This window comes from Crinia signifera, chromosome 5, assembly GCF_055691185.1.
Source record: "Crinia signifera chromosome 5, ASM5569118v1, whole genome shotgun sequence".
NCBI lineage: Eukaryota > Metazoa > Chordata > Amphibia > Anura > Myobatrachidae > Crinia > Crinia signifera.
Window position 1 is genome coordinate 262,912,251 of NC_139221.1, and position 19,575 is coordinate 262,931,825.

General features: G+C 43.0%; 2 protein-coding genes across 2 annotated transcripts in view; one reads left to right on the forward strand and one right to left on the reverse strand.

The window, feature by feature from the left end:
• TAX1BP1 (Tax1 binding protein 1) overlaps positions 1–348 on the forward strand; it is an 89,862-nt gene extending 89,514 nt beyond the window's left edge. The window contains 1 exon segment of the mRNA XM_083188944.1: positions 74–348. Coding sequence (XP_083045070.1) covers positions 74–305 — 232 coding nt within the window. The 3' untranslated portion in view covers positions 306–348.
• A 3,782-nt stretch (positions 349–4,130) lies between these two features.
• Positions 4,131–19,575, reverse strand: part of JAZF1 (JAZF zinc finger 1) — a 307,932-nt gene continuing 292,487 nt past the window's right edge. The window contains exon 5 of the mRNA XM_083188947.1: positions 4,131–11,804. Within this exon, the coding sequence (XP_083045073.1) occupies positions 11,628–11,804 (177 nt within the window). The 3' untranslated portion in view covers positions 4,131–11,627. The remainder of the gene's footprint in view (positions 11,805–19,575) is intronic.

The window sequence follows — 19,575 nt, forward strand, 5'->3', positions numbered from 1 at the left end:
ATTGTTTTAGAACCTGCTTTAATGTCTGGTATTGATGCCTCACTCTTACACTATCCGGTGGTTTGTGTTTCAGGTACACAAAGCAGAAGAAGTGCCCGCTGTGTACATTAGTGTTTCCGCCCAACTACAACCAGAGTCAGTTTGAGGAGCACGTAGAGAGTCACTGGAAAGTGTGCCCCATGTGCAGTCAGCAGTTCCCCCTGGACTGCGACCAGCAGGTGTTTGAGCAGCACGTGCAGACTCACTTTGATGGCAACGTCTTAAATTTGAAAATTAAGTCCGTTCCTTTGTGTGTGATTTTGTAGCGGTGAGAAGTTCACCTTAAAAACTAGAAGAACCCGCTTAGAGCAACACTGTAAGAAATTGCACTGCAATGTTAATTAGATCTGAAATAAACTCTTCATCTCGTGTAATGTAAACGTATGGTAGAGGGATTTCATCTGTATGTATCAGACCTCTAATAAGATATCTGTGTAAATTGTATGTGTTCATTCAAAAGCATTCTGCCTCTGATCATTTAGATGTTTGATGCTGCATTTTATTTACAATAATGGAGACCCAGCTCTTACGTCACTGGCGATAACCTTGCTGCATGCCTTTTCCTGACTGAACTTTGTTTCAGCAATCATGGATTTTGCTCAACATAACAAATGTTCTCTTTAATGGTCATATTATCCATGTAGCTTTGTACCTTAAAGTATAGGCCTGATCCAGCATTTGTGGCACATACAGAAGACTCACAGAAAAAAAGGGAACTGGACAATCGCATAACATTACTAGACGGCTGAAAATGATTGGAGTAGATTGTATCTGCTTTCTTCACAGTATGGCTGTTTGTGGAACATGCAGATGGAATGACCATTGTTTCCATGTAAGATCAACTGGTTGCTAACAGTCATTCCTCTCATAGAAGCACGCACAGAAACTGGAGGAGATTTATAAATAGTTACAACAATATATTCTGGCCGTGGGTCCATATTCTCCAGTTTGTTCTGGGCCCTGATCATTTAGAAGAATGTAGAAAGACCCAGGCATCTATCGCCTCAGAGGAGCCCTTAGCAATGGAGATAGAAATGAAAACAAAACTAGGCCGGCCAGTGACTTTCTTCCTTATCCTGTGACTGCTTCTGTATGGGAGATTCCAGAGATTACAAACTGCATCATTTATCTGGGAAACTGTGACCTCATTGAACAATTAAATAAAGGAGTCTGTTCCACAGGTAGCCATGCAGAAAATGGCATATGGTGCATATCCATCAATAATTTGAAAGGCAACATCTGATTGGTTTCTGCAGCAACACCAACTTTATTCATTAACAATCCCGTACAGTTTCTCATATTGCTCTCATGCTTAGATTTGCTGCACTGTTGTCCATATTAGGCAAGCCCACAAAATGGCTGCCAACACGTAGGTGACTAGAAATAAAGTAAAACCACCTGTGGTTGCAACAACTATGTTAATACAGTTGACATACATATGTGAGGTTTCAGTATCCGAAAACTGACAGACTTTTTAGACAGAAGAAAACTTTTTCATCGTACATGCAATGTAGGTGACTAGTGGTGACAGCTTGTAGAGTGAACCAATCATTGACCTTCTGATGTGTGATTGGTGGAATGTTCTACCAGACTTCAGTGAAACGGGCAGCTCTGTATGACTCTACTTTTCTTTAGTGTACCATCTTCATTACCAGGTGCCTATTACTGCAAGCTGCTAAATTCTGACTTAATATAATCTAAAACATGGTAAGTGGTTGGCAAAGAATCTATATAAGAATAGCATTTATGGGATACTAAATTGATTTTTTTAAATCAAACAACTGTACTGCTATTATCATTATAGTAATTTATATATGCAGTGACTTTGTTCATTTAGGAATTGTATCCATTTATTTTCAATTTAACATGAATAAATGATCAACGTTGTAACTTGTTTTGGCTTCATTTGTTTTTTCACTCCAGTCATTCTTTGAAATAAACTGAAAACCTTCCAAGTTGTCTGTGTATATTGTCATTCACTGCTGTTCTAAAAACCTACAATTGTTTGAAATATTCTACAGACATTTTACGGAAGCTATTTACTTTTGCAAAACAGGATATGGGGTAATTTATTAACCATCAGTTTTACTCTAAACCAAAACTGATGCTACTAACTTATAAACACTATGGCAGATGTAACATATGCAGTGAGAGATAGATTTGGGTAAGTTATTTTGTTTCTGTGCAGGGAAAATACTGACTGCGTTATTGGGAGGGTTTTACTTCAAAGTAAAATCTATATGCAATGTAAAAATAAAGCAATCAGTATTTTCCCTGCACAGAAGCAAAATAACCCACCCAAATCTAACTCTCACTGCATATGTTACTTCTGCCCCCCCCCCCCCCCTGCAGTGCATATGGTTTTGTCCATTTGAGAAGGAATTGCCTGTGCGAGTGAACCAGAATAAGGGCCTATATGTATTGTTTCTGATGACGGCTTGGGAGTAAAATTCAAAAGCTTGAAATCCCCTGATGCATGATTATTTTTGCAACCAATCAGTCTGGCGAGTGCCACTTTGGAGGTTCGTTTTTGACACGTTATACAGATGGAGTGCCTCTCTTTGTTGCGGCTCCTGGCGTATTCTATCTCCAACCGCCATCCGACAGAAGGGGGCGTGCGCATGAGATGCTCGCCCACCCCGTTCCGTCTGAGCTCTCCGTCGCCTCCCCGCCACTCCCCTGTAGCTCCCCGCACCGCCCCAACCCTGGCCGTCTCCTGAAGCGGACAGGGAAAGCGGTCCTCGCCGCTGTGTTGACGGGGACATGTGCACGTTTGAGGCCACCTGAGCAGTATACCACATGGGGGAGTTGGAGTGTCGATGACAGAGGAGTGGTGTGTGTATGTATGTATGTATGTATGTATGTATGTGTGTGTGTGTATATATATAATATATATTATGAATGAGAGATCAAGCCTGCGTGGCTTATGGTGCCCACACACTGTGAGAAGTGTGCTAGGTGCGATTTGAGCTAAACATGTATATTCAACGGTCCCGGCGAGGGGGGTTTGTATGGCAAGGATGTTTTTTTTGTTGAGGAAAAGCCATCCTTGTCGTCCATCCCCCTCGGCGGCCACTCACTATATGCAATGTTCCGGGGAAAACCTCTCTGTCACAGGACGGCAAGGATTCCCCAGAATGGTGAGGTACTCTGCAAATACTGGGAGCCCACTGCATATAGCAGCGAGCCTCGCCGTTTTGACAGTCGCACTCGCCGTTTCCACCTCGCTGAGAAGAAACAATGAGGTGTAAACGGCGAGTAAAGGGGGGTTAGTTGAATTCTGACCCACGAGCTATTGGCACTGCCGTCCGTCATAGCTCGCCATTTGGCATTGAATATATCCCAATGTGCGCTATGCAATATGAACTCTATACACTGCACTATTTGAACTACATAAGATTAGGAATAGAGTACAATATGTCATTTAAATATGTAAAGTACATATCCCATGTGATTCCCTGTACAGGGTGGGATTTGAACTAGACAACGATGCGATGTAGTATTGCCTTGCAATATGGACTACACAGGAACACACATCGCAAGGCAAAATGAACACGGTGCATTTTGAACTAAACCGTTAAAATCGCACAGTCTGCCTGCTTTAGGGAGCACTAGAACAGTGTAGGCTAAATACAAGTGTCTGCATACTGGCTGTAGACATCCTCACTAAGGGCCTTATTCTAGTTCACTCCTTCTGACAAAATCCTTCTTAGATGGACAAAACCATGTGCACTCCAGGTGGGGCAGATGTTACTTATGCAGAGAGAATTAGATTTGGGTGGGGTTTTACTTCAAAGTGAGATTTATATTGCAGTGTAAAATAATGCAGTCAGTATTTACCCTGCACATAAACAAAATAACTCACCCAAAGCTAATTCCTTGCACATTTTACATACCCCCCGCCCCCCCTCTGCAGTGCACATGGTTTTGTCCATCTAAGAAGAATTTAAGAATTTTGACAGAGAGTGAACTAGAATTAAGGCCCTAAATTCCCTTGTCACAACTTCTATATAATTCTTCCTTCCTTTACTCGGTTATCTTTTAAGAAATATGAACTTTTACACCTTAAACCACAAGAAAACAATGAGCCATTTGTACTTGTTCTCAGTCAGAGGCAGTTTATTTTATTTTGATTTACATTTATAAGCAGCTTTTGACAGGAGTGTTTTTTAATTTTTTATTCATTAAGTTGCTTTCGGTTTGAAAACATTAAAACCCCTGACACCTTCAAACTTAATGTACTCTGTCCCCAACAAAACATATGAAAATATAATTTAAACACACTTTTCACAGACACAGTACAATACATTCACTATACACAATGTAACAAAATAGTCCCATCCTTACCTGTTTAATAATACTGTCACACAGTAGGTAAATAGAAACTGGAATTTCAGTTTTATAGCTGAAAAGAATTTACATGCAACAATGATATTATTTTACAACTGTTTAGCGGTTGCGCTAACATCCTTCCTGGGATATAAAGAATGGAGCCAAAAAAGATACGGCTGGGTTTATTTCCCCCTCTCTCCTTGCAAAGCTGCCAGCACTGCAGCAATTAGCCAAATAGGGCTCACAGAATCGTCCCCATGTCTGGATCAGCCAACAACAGTGAAATGCACCACAGAATGTTCCTGTTCTGTTCCAGCATAGTGACTGATCTCAGGGAGAGAGAGACACTGATTCCTAAAACCAGCAGTTAAAGCACTTTATTTATCAGCTACTAAGGTTCTAACAGCTTTGGCTTCTTGTAACTATAACAAACCTTTAAGCTGAAATAAGTGATTTAAGCTAAATTTTGGTTTCTCCCATTTCTTATTTTATGTATCGATCAAATGGCATTTGTAGTAGCTGTCAAAATACATAACCTATACACGGAATTGCTGCCAACACTGGCTGCACTGTAGTTATAACTGTTGGCAATCAGCTTTTATTGTCCTAAGACACTGATGAGATTGCCGCCATTTTGAGTAGCTGTGCGGTTAACACTGGGAGATGTGTGTGCGATTTTAATAGTTTAAATGGCACCTAGAAATGAGTAAGTAGCTGTGTGGCATGGCTGTGTTTCTAATAGAAAAACTTTAACTGCAGGAAAATATATTTTTATGTTCTATGTCCCTCAACAGAATTTTTTATTTTTTCTCAAATGCAAAAATGTTAACCTGTGTATAGGGTAGACTTACCATACTATCTCTGTAAACTGGACACTCATTAATTATACAGGTTCTGTGGTTTACTTTTTACCTACTTTTAATCAACCACAGGACCTGTGTAATTCATGAGTGTCCCAGTTTAAAGGGATCGTTTGGTGACCTACAGTATACATAGGGAACGTAAAGATGGCATGTATAGGTTATAATTGTGGAATGTTTTTATATGCTACATCTGCAGCAGCCATTTTGTTTCTGCCTGCAGAATAAACTGTAAAATGGAGGGTAAGGGACTGTACAAAGCACTGGGAAATAATATATGTATAAGAAGTGTTTGGGAAAGGGAATATGCTTTAATTTAGTAATGGCTGCTGCAAAAATTCCACATTCTTAGTCCACTATATTGGCAGCATCTATGTTCAGTTCCGCCTGCAGAATAGATGCAAATGCTTAATGCCCAGGGCATCTGAGCTCATCGTGGGATAACAACCTCGAGGAGTCCTAGACAAGGATACCTCATGGATTAATCTCATATCTCTACTATTAATGTTATTTAGCTATTCCCATCGCTTACAGTAAGTGTTATAGAAACTCGCCCACAGCTAAACTGCGACACCCAACATGCTCTGCCTACCAGCGGCTGTATATAGGTGCGGCTTACTGATCAGCATGAGCGGCCTAGAGGAACTAAAATTGAAATTGGCATGTTTTTGTCACTATTCTATGTCTATGTTACATGAGTGCTATGTGAGCAAGACATATTTATGGAAGATAGTTGCCATTGAATGTTATCCATCTGCAACACGCATAACTTCAGCTCCTGACTTTTTTAAAGCATGATGACCTGTAAGGTTAAACATAACTTTGTATGGATTTAAATAAACATATGGTGGAAATAAGAGGAAAGTACAATTAATATATAGTCTACTACAAACATCAAAGGCGAACCGCTTTATATTCACATCTTGATTCTATGCCTCCTGAAGAGTTATGGGGTGTGGCCTGTTTACACACATCCTGTTCAGTATTCACAACTATTGGCATTACAGAAAACATTAACATTGTGGCAATAGAGAACTACAAAGTGCTTTTAATTCTCCATATTAGGATGGAGAGATTCACAATTCAAATGCCAAAAAACACCCATGGATATAGCACTTGTGGCAGCATTGCATGGTTATGTCAACACGAGTGGAACCTGGGTTTATTCCATCAATATTTGAATTGAACTACAATGCATGCATGTAGATGTGACACCTATAGTTTGTTGTGGTGGAGAACGGCATAATTGCCAAATTTGACAGAATGAGAGGGAATGTAACACAAAGATTAACCACAAGGAAATGAGCTGATTTCAGGAACTGTGGCTATATATATATTTACGTGATTCTTATCAGAACCTATAGGTAATGGTTTCCTTCTCTGTGGCATAATTATTTGTCAATAATTATATGGCAATGTCTACCATTATTCTGGTGGACATTGCCACTGCTCCTGTGCTCTTATACTGCTGTTGCGTACCATGACACAGCACAAACCTGCTGCACTGACTTGCCCAATTTTGCCATAAATGTAAATATTGGCAAGCCTGGGTCACAGCCTTATTCCTTCTAATTTTTCAATTTATGTGCTTGGCCAGCTTATGCATCTCCAGCTATTGTTGGACGAGAAATCCCAGCACTATTTGGTACCCTGTCAGACAATGGTCATTGTCTTGCAGGGTACCCTGGAGACTGAGCTGGCACTAGGCCTAGGCAAATTACTTGAGGCATGCAGCTCATACAACTGAGCCAGCAGCAGTTGGAGTGCCAGTGAGGGGAGGGCAGCGTCGGGCAGTAAGAAAAATGTCCACTATACATGCCCAACCACAGCAGCTCCTCCTCCCATGGGCCTTTTATGGAGTCCAGCAGAATGAGCTTGCACTGGCTCCCTGCAGCCAGCCCAGGCTTCAATAGATGCAGAGTGCAGGTCGGGTTGATGCTGTGCATGGGGCTGGATTGTGTTGTAATAATTTGTGTCATATGTGTAAGTGGCGTTAATTTATGGCAATATGTGTATAAGGGCATTACAATGTGTATAAGGTGCACTACTGTGGCATAACATCTATAAAGTACACTACTTTGTGTGGCAGTGTACATAAGGAGTAATACAGTGTGGTGTAATGTGAAAAGTTTGATTTTATGTGAATAAGGAGACAATACGGTTTGATTTTATGTGAATAAGGAGCAATAGTGTGGCATAATGTAAATAAGCAACAATATGGTGTGGTGAAATCAAGAACAATGGGTCAGGGCAGAATTGTGTTGGTGCTAGGGCCTGCTCTGCCTGGGGTTCATGATTTAAAAACTATGATGCTTGGCAAATATCATCATCCAGCACCTGTCATAGGCATGCTGTGTGATGTAGTAGATGGGACTGTAAAACTGCGCAGTGAGTGTTTGTACACAGTGTTCAGCTTGTTTGTTGCTATACAGGGGCCGATGTAAAGTTAGTCATGTCGGCTATAGTTGAACCAGCATTGCATGTACAGAGGAAATGCAGGCATATCTATTCACACCATCCCTATACATATGCTTAGTATTGGTTTATATGCTGGCATATCTATGCACACCATCTCTGTACATATACTTGTATTGGTCTATATGACCACACATATATGCAGCTGTACCTTCCTATACATACACTTGATAGTGGCCGATATGCTGGCACATCTATGCAGGTATTGCCTACTTCTAAAAAGGCATTTCAGGGAGATTGTGAAGGAGACACCTCGATGCACGGAGGTACAGCTACATCTGAGGGGCGTGTCATGAAATGACTTCCATCCAAATATAGATGAGCCCCAAAGCAGTTAGTAAGATCTACTGTACTTGTTAAAGAAAAGACCCTGATACGTGTCAGGGATTGTTCATGTATTGTGTATTACACGTGGTTCCGTGTAAGTGGCCACAAGAAACTTTATTTAAAATGCATGTATCCATAGGAATCATTGTGCCTTATAACCAATGTAGGGAAATAATGATTCAATATGAATGTATATATCTATGATTTTTTGGGGGGCCTAAATATATATATATATATATATATATATATATATATATGACAGCTGTCTAATATGGGTTAGGTGAAATCATGGAGATTGCTAGACTAATCAGGGAGAGAGGGAGATTGCTCCTATTACAGAATGCAGGAGGGTGGGAATCTAAGCTTTAAGGACACTCCCTTAAGCATAGAGCACAATTCCATTCTACATGCCCTAACATAGCATACGTGATATTGCCTCCTTCCCACACAGTTACAGAATGCCCCTTAGATGTAAGTGCATAGTTGTGTATGGTGGGCTCAAAACCATGTACTGGGGGACAACACACAAGCTGTGTCTGCAAAACTGATATGAAATCAACTCGCCGCAGCCCCAAAGACTACACAATTATATTTTGGGGTTATGGACTTTATGAAAGCCCCAGCACTGATTTGTGTTCCTGTGTTGCTGAAACCTGCAATGCTGCTTCCATTGCTTGTTCCAGGGTGACTAACTGTATACATCATAGGTGGCAGTGTGGTCCATGAGGGAAATCTCATACTGTGGAAGGATAAGCCGGCCACCTACTGCAACACTACAGAAGGTTCCCTCCTTCCTCTTCTTAGCTAGGTGCAGATAACAATATTAGCACTTTAAATGGTAACAAAAATAGGACAGGCAAGATAATAGGAAAATTCTAGCAAGCACAACCTTTATACGTATGTTATTTAAGTATGAAAATAGTTTTTATTATATGTTAAATATTATTTATAGTTCCATTATCTATGCAACTGATACCAAATATACTGTAACAAGTAAGGCAGGTTACGAGTCTGAGAGTGATGGGAATTTGGTTATCAAACGCCCACTACGTTCCCACCATGACAGGATTAACGTGGCAGATACGTCAGCTATAATATGGGTGCCGTATAGTAAGTTCACAATGTCTTGGTCAATCCCAAAATGTTGACATGCAAAAGATGGACACATGAAAAGGTCTACATGAGTTTTTTGCAATTTCTTTGGTGTCAGTGTGGACACATGGTCCCCCAAATAGTGTACCACGTCCTCTTGCTCACCATGCTTCGAGGTAGGTGCCTCGTTCTGATACCGCTATGCTCGGCAAAATAAAAATCCATATTGACCTTTCCATGTGTTGACTATTACCATGTCAACCTATTACCTATTACCTCTGGACCATGTCAACTATATGTATGTTGACCACATGTTGTCGACCTACTGACTGTGGACCTATCTTTTTTATTTCAGTCATCTGGCTACCCCATACTATGACCCATGATTATCTGGAGCTTTTCAGGTTCAGCAGTACTAAGTGTGTCTATATATATATATATATATATATATATATATATAGATATATATATATAGATATATATCTATATATATATACACAGATAGAGCCATCCTCATCTAGCCTTTGATAGCATTAGGTGAGCCAGAGTTGTCGGACTTAATCCTATGCTAGTCCCCTACTGTATTGTTCTATGTCTTGTATTGTATTGCAGCTGAGAACAATAGGCCTTGGTGAGTCATGGCTATCCAGAGAAGGCTAGTTGAAGAAGGCTCCATCTGTACACACACACACACAAAGTTAAACATTGCAGTTTAGTGTAAATACTTCCTCTATGAAACAGGTAATGAATACAAAGTAAATATTATAGAAGAACTATATTTTCAGTCTTCCCTTAGTGCCGGTGTGACAGACAATTTGCTCTTCACCCTACCAATGCTATGTGCTAGTACTCAACCATTTACTATTGGCTGGGATGTGTCCGTGTGCCAATGTTCTGCTTTCCCAAGTGTCCATTGTGTATCATTATTCTGGGTCCCTCACGGGGACTAGTAAAATGTGATTGCATATATGGTAATCCGGTAACCCCCATACACGGAGTGTGGGACCTCACTTTTACCTGTGCACCACTGGTCAGTAATGACAAGATTACACAGGCATGTTACTCACTTAAATAACGATTTGGGCCTTGATTCTTTACTCCAAACTAATCCTGTATAAAGTAGATTATACAGATGCTGGAATCCCAGGGACTCAATAAAAAAAGAAATTGCATAAAAGAACAAACAATTGAATGGAATTGTAACAAAATTCTCTTTTTTAAATAAATTCTAAAGATTTAGACACATGTACATATAAACACATTCCGCGTGTACTCTTTTATCTTCGGTTTGTTCTTAACCATTCCATTATAGGGATGGTCTGACCATCGATAGTTTTACCATCGATGGATGTTCACAGATGGTAAACATTGACTGTGGTTGTCCAATTACAGATGCAGCCGTGGTCTGCGCATAACTGATTGCGTTTCATCAATGGTTCAACCCACTGATGGCTATAAACCATTGTTGTTTCTAGGTTACTATGGTAACACATGAATCCTTTTTTTTGCCTACTGGAAGGTTTAGTCCCGCCAATGATTACACACATTAATGCTGTGGGTATTATCTGACAATACCAACATTGGGTATGAGCCAGTGTTCCCTCTAAGCTGTGCGCACGTGCGCGCGCACACAACTCGCCGAGCGTGCGCACAGACATTACAACAGAGCGCACAAAGCAGCAGTGGTCCCTTTTTCCAGTTGTGGACTCAATTTCACCCATTAACTACATTGTGTGCTGTATTTTGAATGTTTAAATGTTTAATATCAGTTTGAAGTAAAGTTAACACAAATGCTGAACGTAATTTTCCAGTTATATATAAGTGACGCACAAAATTTTTAATTTCCTTCCAAAGTTGCACAGCCAAAATCTTTTGCCGCACACAGCCTTCGTAAAATTAGAGGGAACATTGGTATGAGCCCATATCTTAATTTACAAATAAACAGGTTCTGGGTATAAATATGTTCCCTTAAATTACTATTTACACATGAAGGAGCAAAACCCCCTTTTTTTCCCTATGATCAGACTGGGTCAATATAGCATAATTATGCCCACAGCTCACATATGCCCTCCCGGTTCCCTTGGCAGCACAATGGTGTAAAGGTTTCAGTGCCAGGATCTCTCTACTCATTCACATAACACTGTCACAGCTAAACAGCACAACATGTCTTCCAATTTACCGTCTATATCGCAGGGAGAGAAACATGTGTTTCCCCTATAGAACGCATGTCTTTTATATTATTTTAGTACTGTATCAAAGTAATGAAAATGCATCTGGTAACTGACAAGTGCAAAGTACAAAAAGGGCCACTTTAAAAAGAGATACAATTCCAAAGAAGTGGAATCCTTTCATTAAAGCATGCACTGAAACGTAGGTATCATAGGACTTTCCGAGTGCTTCCCCTGAAATGCAACATAAAGAGAAAATAAAGGAAAGAATAACATAAAACCAGAAAGGTGTCTGATCTGCTGGTGAGTTTCTTGGCACAGACGTATGCAGCTTCTATTGCTGCATTTTCCTGATAATCTCGGCAGAGACAGGAGGATGGAAATTGATTGTGTGGTGGCGGAGACCCTGAGCTGTCTTGTAACTCTTCCCACAGCGGCATTTGAAAGGTTTGCGGACTCGTATCTGTGTTCTGTGGCCGTTCTTGGCGTGGTACTTGATACCGTTTACATTCTGCAGGTGGAACAAAAAAACAAAACAATACACTTAAATGTCAATATATATAAAAGTGCTACAAGTCAGTATATGGAGGCGACAGCCATACATAACTTTCCATCCAACTTCATAGAAGACATCATTTATTTTATGACCAGGAGAAGCAATGGCCTGTACTCATTATATAGCAACAGCAATCAGCATTCATTCACAAATTATTCATCTGCTCAGGTGTGTGGCACTAAAATGCCCTTTTTATTTTATGTCATTGGATTTTTTTCTCCTTCATTTACATTGTAGGCTGCAAGCAAGAAGCACATGCCCATGGTCAGTCTGATGCGTCTGAGACCACGTCAGAATTAAATATCACAAGTCTCTGCAGACAAATATATACAGGGACCTGATGCTTCACTTTAATGCAGCTATCTATTGCCATGAGCAGAAAACCCATTAACCCTTTGAGTGTCAAAATCTCTGTGAGAGATGTGCAAAATATCTGCTAAAAATGCCAGCGTCGCTCACATTTGTTATATAAATTCAAATAAAAAATTCCTAAAGATGGAGCCGGCTCTATCATTGCAGGGGCTGGCGAAACTATCGCCAGCCCCCGCCAGGGGAAGCGCGCACACGAGACGCCCCATGGCAACGGCGCTCCTGCCGCCTTCCCTGCCGACACCGTTGATCCCCATCGCCGCCCCCACCCACCTCTAACCCTGACTGTCTCCCAGATGCGGAGCCGCCCTGCCGCCGAGAGACTGGGACTCGTGCGTCCCAGTTTAATGGAGTCCCTCTCCGCCGGTGCTCGCCAGAGGGGATGTTCTGGCGGGCGCCAGGCAACAACGGCAAGGGCTCCATCTGTATGTAAGGTTAACATTACAGTATATAATGAATAAAAAATGTTTGCTTGTCAATTTTTACACCTATTGTGACAAATTCAATTCGCACCCAAAGGGTTTAGCAACATTTCTCTGTAAGTTATAAACATTGCAGGATCCCTGTAGCAATCATCATACAGTATAAAAACAAACTCAAAATGGGATAATTACTACCCACAGACTCTTCTGTAAGTGTACCTCCAATGAATAGCCTCCTCTTTCTTTTTAAGAACTGCCCCATTTGCTGGCTGTACGCCTTTAAAACTAAATTTTTCATTCCTTTTTATTTGTTCCAACCCCCCCCCCCCCCCTCCCTTTTTGTTGTTGTTGCTTTGATGCTGCTCATTTTTGTGATTACAGGATCAGCCGTAGGTGCAATTGAAATACAAAGGACCAAATGCAATATGGTGTGGGGATCAAAATGTGCGATGTTTCGGAACTGTTTTCACAATTTTATTTTCCAATAAAGTTTGATTGCAACACCATTCATGTCAATCCTTTACATGCGATATAACACACCTACTGAAATAAAAGAAAGAAAATGAGGAATACATTCACACCGTGACATTTCACAACTAATCAAGGACTTATACATAAATGTTCACAGGAGGATCAGTGCTTACTATTGGATTTGTTTCTAATAGCGTTGTGTATTGTTTGTCTCAATGATAAAGGTAAAGTAGAAATATAGCTTTCCCATACACTGAATAGTTTTGTTGAGCGTCTCTCCCTCTCCAGCAGACATTCCACCTAATCCATAGTGAAGACATGGAGCACTTTGTCCCGTTGGGGGTGCCATGCCGATCCATGCCTGGAGTATTGCTTTCCTAGCAACTGCGCTAATTAGTAAAAGCTATTTTTTGCAGCCTCTTTCCACCCGCTGTCCCTCTGGAAGCATTCCAAACAATTACCAAACGGAATATAATTTACCAGGTGGTGTATAACTGCGCTAAATCTAAACATGCATCAGGTGTCTCAGAAAAGATAAAATGGTACTTGTTTCCTAGCACGGCCACAATCGCGGGCATCGTGTACCTTAAAGTTAAGGTACACGATGCCCTTTGAAATCAGGTCCATTTTACCGGCAAAGGCAAAATCGCGGGCATCGCGTCGGTCGCGTGCATTAACATGGTCCCCGACGCGTCCAACACGATGCCCGCGATTTTACCATAGGCTTCAATGTTAAAATGATTTTTAACATTGAAATCGGGAGCATCGCGTCGGTCTTGTGCCATTATAATGGCACAGATGAGATGGACTTGATTAAGTCCATCTCACATAGGAAACTATGTGAAATGGGCCAATATGACCCATTTCACATTGTATATGGCCCCGTCGTCACCCCATGATTGCCGCCAACCCGAAGCGTGGAGAGCGCAGCGAGCCCGCGAGGGGCGGCGGTGCGCGTCCTCCGACCTTTTCATACCCCTACTATCCACGTCGGCGTGGAGTTGAGAATATAAAGTGTGGCGAGCGCATCGAGCCACCGAGCCCGAAGCGTGGCGAGCACAGCGCGCCCCGCGAGGGGACGCGTATACCTGTGAAGATATACGGGTCCCCTCGCGGGGCTCGCTGCGCTCACCACGCTTCGGGCTCGCCACACTTTATATTCTCAACTCCACGCCTACGTGGCTAGTAGGGGTTGGAAAAGGTCGGAGGACGCGCACCGCCGCCCCTCGCAGGCTCGCTGCGCTCGCCACGCTTCGGGTTCAGAGGGTATTACTTTGACCCAAGTACCCATTCCCATTTGTAAATTCTCATGGTTAAGAACACATAATGGGGAGAAATAGCCCTTCTCTCCACACAGGGCTGCCATCAGAAATTTTGGGGCCTGGGACTCATTTCCAATCTGAACCCTGAGCCCTCCCTCCTCACTTGACTTACCGTAATCCAGCTCCTGAGCCCCCATCTCCTCTGCTGCTGAGCTGTAGCCTGGATGTCCTGGAGCGCAATTATGCCTTAATGCCAATTAAACCGGCTGGTGCGCCAATCAGAGCTTGCGCACCAGCAGCCGCTCTGATTGGTTCAAAAGCTGGTGCAGCATTTTAAATGGCTGCTAGAGTCCTGGGTTGAATAAGCCTGCGCTCCGGGAGCGCAGTGCAGCGGAGGCAGTCAGGGGTTTGCGGTGGGCACAATTAGCTGCCCGGGCCCTTCCAGAGGCCAGGGCCCAGGACAGCTGTACCCACAGCACCCCCTATTGGCAGTCCTGTCTCCACATGATTAGAAGAGAGCATATTATCCAGAGCATCTTACCAATCATTTTCAGAGAATTCTCTGAAGTGGCATAGTGCTTAGCCTGCATATAGACACAATTTTTTTCAAGCGACAATCATTTACATGACAAAATAAAACCTGTTTTTTCAGTGTAAATGATTGCCGCTTTAAAAAAAGGGGAAAACTCTCCAACATCTCTCACTTTCTGATTCTCACACCCTATTACATACCGTATGGCCCATAGTTTGTACTTAAATTAAATGATTGCATTCATGCCGTCCTGTCATTTATTTTTCTAGCCTTGTTGCTGCTATTTAATGATGATGTATAATCCATAAAGATTAATTTAATCAGCTCCCAAGTGTCCTTCTGGTCTTGAAATATCTAATGTAAAACTGGTGTCTTAGTTTTGGGTGCTCCCTGTATGGGAACAGGGCGGGCAGCTGGCATCCTGCCTAATCTCCATGGGATCACTCATGAAACGCTGGGCATTCCCATGGACGCAGAACGACGCTGCTGCCCCTCGGGGGCACTACTAGGTGCGAATAGGACAGTGAACTAGCAGTTCGCCATGCCCACTCGCACTGAGCGTAAACACATGCACATAAGGAGAAATATCGCTCCCCCTCGAATGTGCGGGGGAGGGGCGTATGAAACTGAATAAAGTCCGGTGTCTCTAATTAAATGTTGTAATGTTTGCTGAGAGAATGCGTCTGTTCTCAGAGCAAGTTTTGTTTTGGTGTGTGTATGTATGTGTGAGTGAGGTTAACGGAAACGTGTACCCTCCCCAGGCTTCGGACAAGGTGCCACTGGCAGATGCCTTTCAACTATGAACAGCCCAGTTACTTAACTAGTGGAGTGATTTTATTGAAGATAGACCAGGTAATGATGTACTCACTGTTATATACACTGATAGATGAAATGGAGCTTAAGCACAGCAGGGTATCATTCAGCCCACCAGCTGGTGAGTGCATGTAGCTTTGCAGTGCTGTATGCAGGAACAGCATTTATTGTCTCCCACTGTGACACACTCACACAGCCTCAAGATGGATCCAGACATGCTCAATATCTTGGTACAGGAAATGAAGCTTTACTAGAAAAGTAGTAACATGGACTTCTCTACTATCAACAAAACTAATCTGGAGTGAAGGAGAAGCCGCCACATATACACTATTGGTACTTGTGTAGTTTGGCGGCGCCCATCGCATCGCATACCATAAGGCATACGATGGTATGCGATGCAACGCGATATTGTACAATGCCATACAATTTTAAAATTGTATGGCATTGTATATGGCATACGATGCGATGTGATTAAACATTGTATAAGCACCCTAATGGGTGCTTACAATGTTAAATGCACCCCCCCCCCCCCCCCGCCACCCCCCCACTATAAACGTGAACCCGAAGCGTAGTGAGCGCAGAGGGTACGCGTCCTCCGACCTTTTCATACCCCCACTATCCACGTTGGCGTAGAGTTGAGAATAGTAAGTGTGCCGAGCGCAGCGAGCCACCGAGCCCGAAGCGTGGCGAGCCCCGCGAGGGGACGCGGATACCTGTGGAGCCCGCGAGGGGACTCCGATACCTGTGAAGGTATCCGTGTCCCCACGCGGGGCTCGCTGCGCTCGCCACGCTTCGGGCTCGGTGGCTCGCTGCGCTCGCCACACTTTCTATTCTCAACTCTACGCCAACGTGGATAGTGGGGGTATGAAAAGGTCGGAGGACGCGTACCGCCGCCCCTCGCGGGCTCGCTGCGCTCGCCACGCTTCGGGTTCACATTTATAGAGGGGGGGTGGCGTGGGGGTGCATTTAACATTGTAAGCACCCATTACGGTGCTTAAATGCACCCTTTAGGGTGCTTATACAATCTTTCATCGTATAGGGGCCAAAAATCACGTCGCATCGCATGCCATTGGGTGCATGGCATGCGATGCGATTCGATTAAAACATCGCGCAATGGAAATCGGGGGCGCCGCTATAATACACAAGTACCCACTATTTCTCCAGGAGTCATTAGGGACAAATAACCGGGTCAGGAAGCCATTCCCTACTCCTCTTGCTCAACAGAACCCCTCCATATTACCCCAAATAACACCCTACATCCCTACTCCACAAAATCCCTCTCTATTCCTGGCTCTGTATATTTCCTCAGGAATATATGGCTGATGAGCAAGATACACTTCACATACATGAAATAAAAGGTCTTAGTGTGACTGTAATAAGCATTGGCAATGGTTCGCTTATTTCCTCAGCCAGTAATCAGACATTTATTGTCATTATGAGATTAATTCATGCTTAGATCTGACATGTACAGTAGCTCAAATAAATCCTGGAATGTATTTGATGGCGCATTGAGGAAATACTATATGAATTCTCAACATAACACATGATGTGTGGACAGGGGCATTTTTACAACATGAAACAAACAAATAAAAATCATCTTACACTTATATAAAAGAGAGAATAAAATGCTCTGTTAATGTGACAAGATGAGCAGTAAACTCTGCAGATCATAAATACCGCAGGCTTGTTAAGTCTGTGCAGCAGATCTCTGAATGCCATTATATTACTCTTACTATCATATCTGACTTCTGCCTTGTAGACAATTACGCAGTGCACACATTGTGAAGGTCTGCAATGTATGGACATACCTGACGCAGTGCTGTGTGACACCTGACCTGGAGAAGAGCTATGTTCCCCTATAGCAGCGCTTCCCAAACTTTTTTAAATCACGGTGGCCTGAAAGATCAGCATTTTTTCAAGGCACCCCTAGTCAAAAAGTTTGTTCTTGATAAATTAACAAATAGATTTAATTAATTAAATTCAGTTCTGTGGTGGTGTACAGTTGTGCTTCACATGTTTTATGATTGGCACCCAATAGCCTATCACTTTGACCATAAATAATTAGATTTGGTCCTGGACCACCACAGGGAGGCACCCCCACAACTGTCTGGCAGCACCCAAGGGTGTCTAGGCACACAGTTTGGGAACCATTGCTCTACAGACTAACTGCTACCTTAGGGACTAAAGCTGGGTACACACATCGCTGATGACGTTAACGATGGGACCCAGCTAAGTGCCAGCTTTGAAAAGTTCACATATACAATGGAAGATATTTAGAGTTGTTTTTCAGACCCGTCGGAATCCGCAAAATTGTTGTCCAGTTTATATTTTAGAAACAGCATGGGGTCCCCACTCCTAAACATAACCAGCCCCTGAGCTTTTTGAGATGATGCTTGTTCTAAAAATACCGGGGTGATCAGCACCGGGTTCCAGGACCGAGTCTGGCTCCAAAGGTATGTGGGAAAAAAGAAAAAGGCGTCCCTTGTATTCTACTGAAGAAGAGGATGGAAGGGCTAACTGGGATGTAGGTAAGTATGTGTGGGTGTGTAAATGTGCATTTATGTGTAATACAACTTTACTTTCAAGGTATGTGTGTTCTGTCTTTATTGTAATATTTGTTTTACAGGTGGAACTACAGGCACCAGTAAAAATAAAAAATAAATGAAAAAAGGGGGCACAAACCGTTACCTTATCTAGGGCCCTATGATGTCTAATATTGTCTCTGAGTCTTTTGTTCACATCGACATTGGTGTAACATCGAGTTGCTGCACTATGCCGGGTTAGAGGGGGACTTACATGATACTAGGGCACTATGCCGGGTTAGAGGGGGACTTACATGATACTAGGGCACTATGCCGGGTTAGAGGGGGACTTACATGATACTAGGGCACTATGCCGGGTTAGAGGGGGACTTACATGATACTAGGGCACTATGCCGGGTTAGAGGGGGACTTACATGATACTAGGGCACTATGCCGGGTTAGAGGGGGACTTACATGATACTAGGGCACTATGCCGGGTTAGAGGGGGACTTACATGATACTAGGGCACTATGCCGGGTTAGAGGGGGACTTACATGATACTAGGGCACTATGCCAGGTTAGAGGGGGACTTACATGATACTAGGGCACTATGCCCGGTTAGAGGGGGACTTACATGGTACTAGGGCACTATGCCGGGTTAGAGGGGGACTTACATGATACTAGGGCACTATGCCGGGTTAGAGGGGGACTTACATGATACTAGGGCACTATGCCGGGTTAGAGGGGGACTTACATGATACTAGGGCACTATGCCGGGTTAGAGGGGGACTTACATGATACTAGGGCACTATGCCGGGTTAGAGGGGGACTTACATGATACTAGGGCACTATGCCGGGTTAGAGGGGGACTTACATGATACTAGGGCACTATGCCGGGTTAGAGGGGGACTTACATGATACTAGGGCACTATGCCGGGTTAGAGGGGGACTTACATGATACTAGGGCACTATGCCGGGTTAGAGGGGGACTTACATGATACTAGGGCACTATGCCGGGTTAGAGGGGGACTTACATGATACTAGGGCACTCTGCTGAGTTAGAGGGGGACTTACATGATACTAGGGCACTATGCCCGGTTAGAGGGGGACTTATAGGATACTAGGGCACTATGCCGGGTTAGAGGGGGACTTACATGATACTAGGGCACTATACCCGGTTAGAGGGGGACTTATAGGATACTAGGCACCTATCCCATGACTACTGGCACTTAAGTTTTTTACGTTTATGTAGCTTCATCCAACACCCCCATGCACTTAAAAGAAGAACTATGTATTGTGAGTCTCCAGTCACACAGTTTATGACCTCTGGGAAGC